Consider the following 10,131-nt stretch of genomic DNA (forward strand, 5'->3'; position numbering starts at 1 on the left):
CATTTGTTATATGAGCCTCCAACCATCACCATAATGGAAGAGGAATGAGACTTACTTTGTATAGCTTTGGCAGAGTCCCAGGATCAATGCACAGAAGTAATAAAGGAGACATATCTTGTTCAACACAAAGTACTTTGAGAGAGCCAGAGATCCTCAACAGGAAATGAGCTAAATTGTTCTACAAATCCAGATGCCCCCTAGCAGAAAGTGGCCTAGGGAGGGCTACTCAGATGATTTTCACACCATTTTACAGAATCCTGAGGTTTCTAGATCACCTCCCTCAGAGCAGCAAAAGCAAAGGGTCTCAACACTCTCACCACACAGTTCCACTTATCTGCTTTTTATTGGACTTCTGTGTATGAAACTCTAAGAAGAAAATTTATTGCTTCAGATTTATATTCAATTTTGTTTCAAAGTAAAGGAATGTATCCAAAATCTATACTTACATGTAGAATATCTAAGAGGTAATGATTTTAACATGAAAGATAAAATATTACTGAGACTCAGAGTTATAGGAATATTTGAAAAGAAGTGAGGTTTGTTCCAAACCAATCTTCAAATGGCCAGAGAATCTAGGAGTTACTGGCTTTGCACATTTAAGTAAACCCCTTAAATTTCTCTGAACTTCAGTTTCCTTATCTATAAAAGAGAAGGATGAAGCACACCTCCCTACAGCTCAAAGGGTCATTTGGAAGGTCAAATGAGATAATTTATGTAAAAATACTTTGTACATTTACAAGTGAATTGTTAGCAAAACCCACAAATGTTCATTGTTATTCACTCCTTGGTTACTTCTGTTTCTCTAACAGCTTTGGAATCTCGGAACGCAACAATGCATTTTGTGACTGAGTTTGTCCTCCTGGGTTTTCCTGGTCAAAGGGAGATGCAGAACTTTTTCTTCTCATTAATCCTTGTGGTCTATCTCCTCACTCTGCTGGGGAATGGGGTTATTGTCTACGTAGTGAAATGGGACAAGCGGCTTCACACACCCATGTACATCCTCTTGGGAAACTTTGCCTTCCTAGAGATCTGGTACATCTCCTCCACTGTCCCAAACATGCTGGTCACCATCCTCTCTGAGACCAAGACCATCTCCTTCACTGGATGCTTCCTCCAATTTTACTTCTTTTTCTCACTGGGTACAACAGAGTGTTTCTTCTTATCAGTTATGGCTTATGATCGGTACCTCGCCATCTGTCGCCCACTACATTACCCTTCCATCATGACTGGGAAGCTCTGTGTGATCCTGGTCTGCGTTTGCTGGGTGAGTGGATTTCTCTGCTATCCAATCCCCATTGTCCTCATCTCCCAACTTCCCTTCTGTGGACCTAACATCATTGACCACTTCGTGTGTGACCCAGGCCCATTGTTCGCACTGGCCTGCATCCCTGCTCCTTCCACTGAGCTTATCTGCTATACCTTCAACTCAGTGATTATCTTTGGACCCTTCCTTTCCATCTTGGGATCTTACACTCTGGTACTCAGAGCTGTGCTTCGTATTCCTTCTGGTGCTGGTCAAACTAAAGCTTTCTCCACATGTGGGTCACACCTAATGGTGGTATCTCTATTCTATGGAACCCTTATGGTGATGTATGTGAGCCCAACATCAGGAAATCCAGCAGGAATGCAGAAGATCGTCACTTTGGTATACTCAGCAGTGACTCCACTCTTAAACCCCCTTATCTATAGTCTTCGAAATAAAGACATGAAAGATGCCCTAAAGAAACTCCTAGGATTAAGAAGTAACCCTGTTGTATGGAAACCAATTTGACAATAAACTTCATATATTGAAAAAAAAAAAAAAAAAAGAAGTAACCCAAACTGAGACATGTTTGAGAGAGAAGCAGAATTTATCACTTCTAACCTTAATTATTTATAAAAACAATAGAGAATGGCTTCAGTAAGTCGTGTTCCAGCTCACACTTAAGTAGAGGGAGATACTTAATTTTCACGGTTACTTAGCAGTTCAAGTTCAGCTCATCAATGAAAAATGTTCAATAAAACATTTTAAATTATCTCACTGGATAATTATATTGTGTTATTATATATATCTTCTTTCCCTGTGATGTATCCTCATTGGTTTAATCTTAGCTGGTGGAAAGAATTACATATATGTGTACCTGGAGCCTTTCAATAGAGGGTGCAATCTTCTAAATTCAGAAAATACTCTTAAAGACAATGGACCAAGGGGCCACCACTAACAACAACAACAACAACAACAACAACAACAAAAAGCCCACCCAGTAACAGACATTTTCCATTGTTTAAAGCTGTCTTTCACACCAAAAACAGAATATGTTTCATACTTCTTTCACTTAGAGATAAAGTACAAACTCTCCTTCCTGCCAAAGCTCTCATTCACGAGACTCCTCAATCCATTCTTCTTTCCTATTGATCCACTGTCTAAGCCCTGCACTTCACAATGATCATTCTACATGTTCTCCCAAGTGGGCATCTTTACTCTTAGTGCTTACTCCCCAAATCAGTTGTGACAACTCCACTTGTAATATGGAATAACAATGTCCTAAGCATATTTTTACGCCTCTCAGAAGGCTATAGTGCAACATCTGAGTCAGGAAAGCATTAAGAGAAAATTATACCAAGAACAAATTCCATCTTTGTGCCCAAACCCCATGCTGAAACAGGAAAGCCATTAGCTGAAAGGCCAATGTACTTAAAATGAAAGTACCCCCTTTTAGTTATGGCCATTCGGGAAATAAAATTAGGTGTGCCAGGAAGATAGGCCTGCTGGTACTAGTTGATTAAATACTCTCACACAGTGTTTCTGAAACCCTTCACTCCTCAATCCAAACAAAGAATGTTTGGCAACAGTGGTCAGAAAACATGGGGCATTTGGGGACAATATTTCTTTGAAACTCAAAGTTTTATCTAAAAAATGATCACAAATTATACTTTCTGTTCCACAGTACATACGTATTTTGTGTAATAAAGAATTATCTTCTCTGAGTAAAACCTTCCCTTCAGGAAGATATTTAATTAGGAGCTCTGTGTATCCCATGGCATACAATCACATACCCTGTTTGAGAAATACAAACTTAAGGAGACAATGGGGTCCCCAGAGAGTCAATGTAGCACATTATCTAATAATAACTATGGACCAACCTACCAGAAATATTAATGAAACCCCCAGGCAAGAAGGAAGAAGGTCCCTAGAGAAAGTTACAAGATTACATGAAGAGATACCTGAGAATTCTCAACAATGGCCAAAATGGCACATAAACTAAGACCAGCACATAGTTCCAGCACACTCTGTAGGAAACAGACCACTAGAATCTCACAGTGCAAAGGAAGTGAAATAAGTCATGCATGAAGCTCTCACAGAGGGCTTCCACATTAAAAGCAGTGAAGGAGAGAATCTTTGTGACCTCCCTATGAACTCTCCCCAAGGTGACCTAGGAAAGCTTCACAATATATAGGAATCATCATCTCTGATGGGCATTGCTGCTATTATACACCACAGGTGGGCCTATTCACCTATATATTTGTTCATTCAATATGCTCAAGAGATTGAGTATCAAGGATTATTGGTTACTCACAGCTCAAAAACAAAAACAAAACTCTCAGAGTATTTAGATCACCCTGGAACTTATACTCCCCCAAATAACTACACTAAATTGTGTCAAAGTAATCCACAGATCTTCCCCATCTCAGGAAGTGTCTGGAGCACCAGGAATGGTATGACTTTCACAGGTATTTTGAACAAAACAGTGTGGAACTAGCTCCATCCACTGGGACTGAAACCAAGAGAAAACAGGGATTTGTTTTGTTTTGTTTTGTTTTGTTTTGGTCTCCTCTCTCAGTTCTCTCCTCTTTGTTCATTTCATTACTTATGTCCACCATCAGGAGAGGTGGCATTAAAAAAAATTTTTAAGGGTAAAATCATATCAGTGTGTATAACAACTAAGATTCACATAGGGTTTAATGGTGAATTTATTAGGAAATGCTTCTTATAATTATGTTGGAAACCATTTGTGAAATTCATTTACCATGCTTTCCCTAGAGCTAATAGTTTTTCTGTGAAGTCTTTTTTTAATGTAAAAAAAAGTAGCCTCTAGCTCAAACACATGCATTTTTATTTTGAGTCAACCCTTAACAAAAATTATGATCAATGCAGGTAAGTTTATTTCCTCATAATCATCTTAATTTAAAAAATTAAAAAGAATTTATCTCCATCTTTCGATTTCCTTCTCTTCTTGGTTTCTTGTCCACAAGACTACAACCTGCTTTGACTTAACCAGTCCAATAGGAAGGTTGTGTTTGCTTCTAGATGAATAGGTTCATAGTTCACTTTATGCATTATTCATTTAGTGAACTTGCAACAGCTGTTTCATTATAAATATATTTATATCACTTAACATAATCTCACTGAATAGAAGGATTTTTCCCATTTGATTATGCTCAGTGAGTACTATAAATATTTTATATACACCACTTCTATCAAAATTATTTTTAAGCAGAATTTTCCTCTTATCAAAGAAGTATCTTGTTAAAAAATTCTGGAGATTTTAATATGTTAAAGCTATCATTGTGTTCTTTTCTCTGAATTATTTGATTCTTAAAAAAGGTATCTTTGGTGATGGTGTTGTAAAGAGAATAAGGTCAAATTTTGGAATATGGGAAATAATTATTTTTGATACATCTTTGATTCTTTTCTATTATTTTGAAAATTGAGAGTATTTTTTAAATAGACTAACTCTATTTAAAAATCTTCCAAATAATAAACTTTAGGAAGAATTGTAGCAGCAGTAAGTAGAGCTTTACAAGAAAATCTCCTGGTGATTTTAATTTTCTTCTCCAATACATTGTATCTGTTATATTCATCTTTAATAACATAGATTTAAATGCATATGAAGCATAACTTATCACATGAAATTAATCATTATGGAGTGAATTATAGTGACTTTTTATTGACAAAAACAAAGGAATAAATACCAAATTGTAAATGAGCCTTAATGCAATGTAAACATCTTTAAATAGGAAGTAGCTGTAAGAATTTGTTATCTGAATATCTGAACATTTTGAAATGAATAGCACTAACTGCTATATATGAACAGTTTTCACAGAAAAAAAATTAAACATAAGACAAACCATTTTTGCTTCTACCACAAGATTTCTTTATATCTAAAAAAGATTAAATTTAACTGATTTTGCCCACTGATAAAGAAAGTTCAAGTAGCTTAGAATTGTACATTTACAAAAAATCAGGGCCAAAGAGCTCACTCAGAATAGAGCAGGACTTATTCAAAACTTGTTTTAGAATATTCAGTACATTTTCCTGCATCAAACTGCCTATCCTAAGAAAAGTTTCAAATGACTCAGCAGAAAAGTGACTTGTCATTATCTGTCTTCTCTCCACAGTCTGGGGGCCATGAATAAGTCAGGGATATCTACTGTGACACAGTTTGTCTTGTTGGGTTTTCCTGGTCCCTGGAAAATACAGATCATCATTTTCTCAATGGTTTTGTTGGTCTACATCTTGACTCTGACTGGGAATATGGCCATCATTTGTGCAGTGAGGTGGGACCATCGACTCCATACACCTATGTATGTGCTCCTGGCCAACTTCTCCTTTCTAGAGATCTGGTATGTGACCTGCACAGTCCCCAACATGCTGGTCAATTTTCTTTCCAAAACTAAGACCATATCATTCTCTGGCTGCTTCACTCAATTCTACTTCTTCTTTTCCCTGGGCACGACTGAGTGCTTCTTCCTCTGTGTCATGGCCTATGATCGGTACCTGGCCATCTGCCGTCCACTGCACTATCCCTCCATTATGACTGGGAAGCTCTGTGTCATTCTGGTGTGTCTTTGTTGGCTCATTGGTTTCCTTGGACATGCAATTACTATTTTCTTCATTTCTCAACTACCCTTTTGTGGTCCCAACATTATTGATCACTTCCTGTGTGATGTGGACCCACTGATGGCATTGTCCTGTGCCCCCACACCAATCATAGAGTATGTATTCCACTTTGTGAGCTCTCTTATCATCATTCTCACCATTTTGTACATTATTGGGTCCTATGCCTTAGTGCTCAGAGCTGTGCTTCAGGTTCCTTCTTCAGCTGGGCGGCAAAAGGCCTTCTCTACCTGTGGATCCCACTTAGTTGTGGTGTCTCTATTCTATGGAACCATAATGGTGATGTATGTGAGTCCTACATCTGGCAACTCAGTTGCTATGTATAAGATTATCACACTGATATACTCTGTAGTGACACCAGTCTTAAACCCCCTCATCTATAGCTTACGCAACAGGGAAATGAAATTTGCCCTCCGTCAGGTCATTTGTGGAATAAGAATCATCCAACCCTCATGAAAAGGTTTTGTGAGAAACAATGATTCTTTTTCTGAAAGTGGAACAGTAACTCTTTTCTTCCAATCCAAACTGATTTGACTTTATTCATAACCATAATGGTTCTGTGGTACAAAATAAAATTCATGTATTTAGTCATATTTGGATTTGCTTTTAGTTTCATGAATCTGTTTCCATGGAAAGAGATTGCCATCCAACACAGAGAAAAAAATAACTCTTAAAAATCTCAATATTTACCTCCAGGAAGGTTTTGATTTTTTCAGTATACAATCTCTGTCCATACAACTTGGTTAAGAGATATGAATCAAATTGGTTATTTGCTTACAAGGCTGTATAGTGCTTCATTTTAAAAATTTTTTTAGTGTTTATTTATTTATTTTGAGAGAGAGAACTTGCAAGGAGAGGAGGGACAGAGAGAGAAGGAGAGAAAGAGAAACCCAAGCAGGCTCCATGCTCAGTGCAAAGCTGAACATGGGGCTTGATTCCATGATCATGAGATCATGACCTGAGCTGAAATCAAGAGTCAAATGCTCAACCAACTGAGCCACCCAGGCATATAACACATAAATGCCTTTTGCCATTTCAACTTGGACCGATCTTGAAAGGGTTTTCACCCCAAAGCACAACTTGGAGAATAAGACCACCCCAAATGTGAGTCTATATGGAGTGGGTCAGCAGAATCCAGGGATGAAAGAAGTCATAAGTAGCCAATCAATGAAGCACTACATACATCAGGTAACTACAGTTTAGGGAGCTCTGCCCCCACCAAAAAAGGAAACACTCCATGAGAGAAAAATCAACATACAAACTTCTGCCAAACAATAGGGCAACAATACCACTCAAGGAAAAGCTTTTCACCTTTATTTTTCTCCCACCTGAAACCTAGAGTAACCAGAGGCAGTGTAGTCATGTGGGAGAAAAGGAATAAAAGGGCAGAGGAAAAGTACATCAAGTCTGAGTCAGACACAGTCTTGAGAAATAAGTTTTAATTTGGATAAAAGATTAAAATTTTGCTTTTAAACTATACTACAATTTCCAATATCTGGACAAGAGAACCCTGTATTAGTACTAAAAGTAACCAGAAAAGCTATCACAGTGATATTATCCACAGATGGAAACAAATAGAACATCAGAAAGTGTGTGAAGTAGAAATGGTGAGAAAAAATAAAGTTTCTTGGTGTTTATATCCCACTAAGTCCAAAACAATCAATTAAATAATTAAAATGCAAATGTTTTTAAAACGCTGTAGCCTAAAGAAGGAAGAAAACCTTCACCTAAAGACCAAAAGGTATGTTTTTGAAAGTATTCTTGGGCAACTGGACAGCACTATACTTCAAGATGAGTACAGGAACTTAAAAAAGGTGGGAACAGAATCAGAAAATCTACTTGGGAAGCTACTAATGACAGATTTGAACAATCCACTACAGTTTGGCCTTAATTCAGCACTAATATTTTAGTGATTCAGCTGAATTCATTAGCTCTAGGAAGAGAAAGTATTTTGTATAAAATAGCTCACACATATCCTACTACTGCAACTTATTAGATGTTGAATATGTAGCTATACCTATCAAACACCTATTCTTCTGTTAAGATTCAATTGAGACATCACTTCCACCAGAAAGCCTTCCCAACATTCCCAGGTTGCACTATATGTCTCTTCATAATGCATATAAAACACACCAGGTAATTTTTCATCATTGTACTTACAAACTCTTTGAGGTGAGTCTATTATGTATCTGTCTCTTCCTCTAGAGTATAAGCCCTTTTAGGACAAGGACAGTATCTTATCGTTTCTTCCCCAGCATGTAGCATGATAACTGACTGAATTATAGTAAGCATCTAAAGAAAGGAGGAGGAGGGGCCAACATGGTGGCGAAGTAGGGGGAATTCATACTCCCCCGTCTCTCAAAGAAGTGTAAAAGCCAAAGGACTTTGAACACCAGAGCCTGGGAGGTAAAGAGACTGAATCTGCTAGGAAGAAAATGGGAAAGCTGGAAAAAAGATAGGTGGGTAACTGCAGACTGGGGGAGATTAAAAAAAAAAAAAAAGGCCACGTGGGCACGGAGGGGAGGGACCCCCTTCTGCAGAGAGACAAAGGAAAGAGAAAGAGAGGCTAGGGAAGTGCAGGACCATATCTGGACAGGAGAAAGACTTCGGACTGAGACTGAGAGGGATCCGATCTCTAACTGCGGGGCTTACTTCGGACTGGAGCTGGCTCCCTGTTCATACACCTGGGGAGGAGGGGAACCAGGCTGGGGTGTGGTTGCAGGTCAGGGGCTCAGTCGGCAGCTGGAGAAAGTGGTTCCCTCTTGGAGGGCTGTGCAATAGCACAGAACCTGCCTGCGTCTGCCATCCCTGGGCACAGAGGCTGGGCTGAGGGCTCAGTGTGCAGGAGGATAAGGCCACCGTTTCCCTGGAGTGCTGTGGGAAAAGACAAAGGCTGCCTGTGTCCACCACCCCGGCTCAGTCCACAGTAGGAGAAGGCGATCCTCCTGTAGTGTGGCTGCACAGACAAAGCGCGGCACTGAGAGGCGCTTCCCCAGGGCTAGAGCGCACTGAGCGGACTTTGAATCCTAGCCCAGCGCAGGGTGAGAGGAGTTGGCGTAGGAAGACCGCCCCATGTGTTCCCGCTGCACAGTGAAGACGACTCAAACTGAGTCCACCGGGTCTGGCTCCGTGGAGAAGAGACTGGGGAATCACCATTCCCCCGCCCCACCACCGCCACCACCACCACCACCGCCACCAAGATAGGGCCTCAGGGATCACTCCCAGGACCCAGAATGGAGGTGGGTTCAGATTATGCCAAACCATACCCTTTTGCACTGGGTAATTGTGTATCCGCCAGAACGGCACAGACCCTGCGGACAGCTACTACCTACAAGCGCTGCAGCATTGCCCAGGTTAACTCTAGGTCAATTCTGGATATATAGATATATTCTCCACTCCCCCCCCCACCCCCCGCCCCATTTCGCCTCCTTATCCCTTCCCTCCCCTCCGCTGGTTACTCTGGTTATTGGTCTGTCTAAACAAACATATTTAATCCATTGTCTTGACACATGTTCTACACCTCCTTCTTCACACTCCTTTCTCTCTCTCTCGAATAATCAAGCCATATAGTTTCTGTCTGGGTAACTTTATCTTTGTTTCTTCCCCCCCCCCCCCCCCGCCTCCTTCTTTATTTTCCTTTCTCTCTCTAGATTAAGCCTTTTAGTCTCTTTGCCTAATCAATGTTTATCCACCCCCCCCACCCCCCCCACACTCCCCCACCCCCCACCCCCCCCCTCGGCTTCCTGTCATTTCTCTCTTTGTATGTGCTCTTCCATCAGCACTGCCTCCACCCTCTTCTTTACTTGTAGTCGGTGTTTTGGGGTTTTTTGTTTTTAGTCTTCAGGGTTTTTTGTTTACTTGTTGGTTTGTGTTATTTGTGTGTTTGTGTGTTTTTTGTCTCCTGTTTGTCTACCTGTTTTCCTTTACAGCGCTACTCCAAGGAACAAATCAAAGCATATCTGGTGGAGGGTCCAAAATAGTAAGCATGTAAAGAAAGGAAAAGTTTTTAGAACTGGATGAGTGAGCTAGTTCCTGAATCAGTCCTCACTGAATTAAATATACTTTAGTCACAAAACCACTAACTGTTTACATTTTTTTAATTTAAGGAAATTATTACTTTTAAAACTATATTTTGGTATGTTTTATAATAAAAAAAAATCATCTTGTCATAAAATTTTTGAACAATACATAAGAGGTAAAGTTAAGAGTAAAAGCTGTCACCTTCCTCCTTACAATCCCACTTCCCACAAATA

General features: G+C 39.7%; 2 protein-coding genes across 2 annotated transcripts; both read left to right on the top strand.

Moving 5' to 3' along the window:
• The first annotated feature begins 763 nt into the window (after positions 1 to 763).
• On the top strand, positions 764 to 1,771 carry LOC109255642 (olfactory receptor 11H6). The gene has a single exon (XM_019430466.2). It carries the CDS (start codon positions 764 to 766, stop codon positions 1,769 to 1,771), a length of 1,008 nt encoding a protein of 335 aa, XP_019286011.1.
• Positions 1,772 to 5,377: 3,606 nt separating this feature from the next.
• Positions 5,378 to 6,334, top strand: LOC109255643 (olfactory receptor 11H7). Its single transcript, XM_019430468.2, has one exon. The coding sequence runs from the start codon at positions 5,390 to 5,392 to the stop codon at positions 6,332 to 6,334; it is 945 nt and encodes a 314-aa protein (XP_019286013.2). The 5' UTR covers positions 5,378 to 5,389.
• The last annotated feature ends 3,797 nt before the right edge of the window (positions 6,335 to 10,131 follow it).

This window comes from Panthera pardus, unplaced genomic scaffold (genome assembly GCF_024362965.1).
Source record: "Panthera pardus isolate Hobbes unplaced genomic scaffold, ASM2436296v1 HiC_scaffold_24, whole genome shotgun sequence".
NCBI lineage: Eukaryota > Metazoa > Chordata > Mammalia > Carnivora > Felidae > Panthera > Panthera pardus.

Excerpts from the sequence above, each read along its gene's own strand:
- LOC109255642 (XM_019430466.2), top strand. The coding sequence starts at position 764 with ATGTTCATTGTTATTCACTCCTTGGTTACTTCTGTTTCTCTAACAGCT.
- LOC109255643 (XM_019430468.2), top strand. The coding sequence starts at position 5,390 with ATGAATAAGTCAGGGATATCTACTGTGACACAGTTTGTCTTGTTGGGT.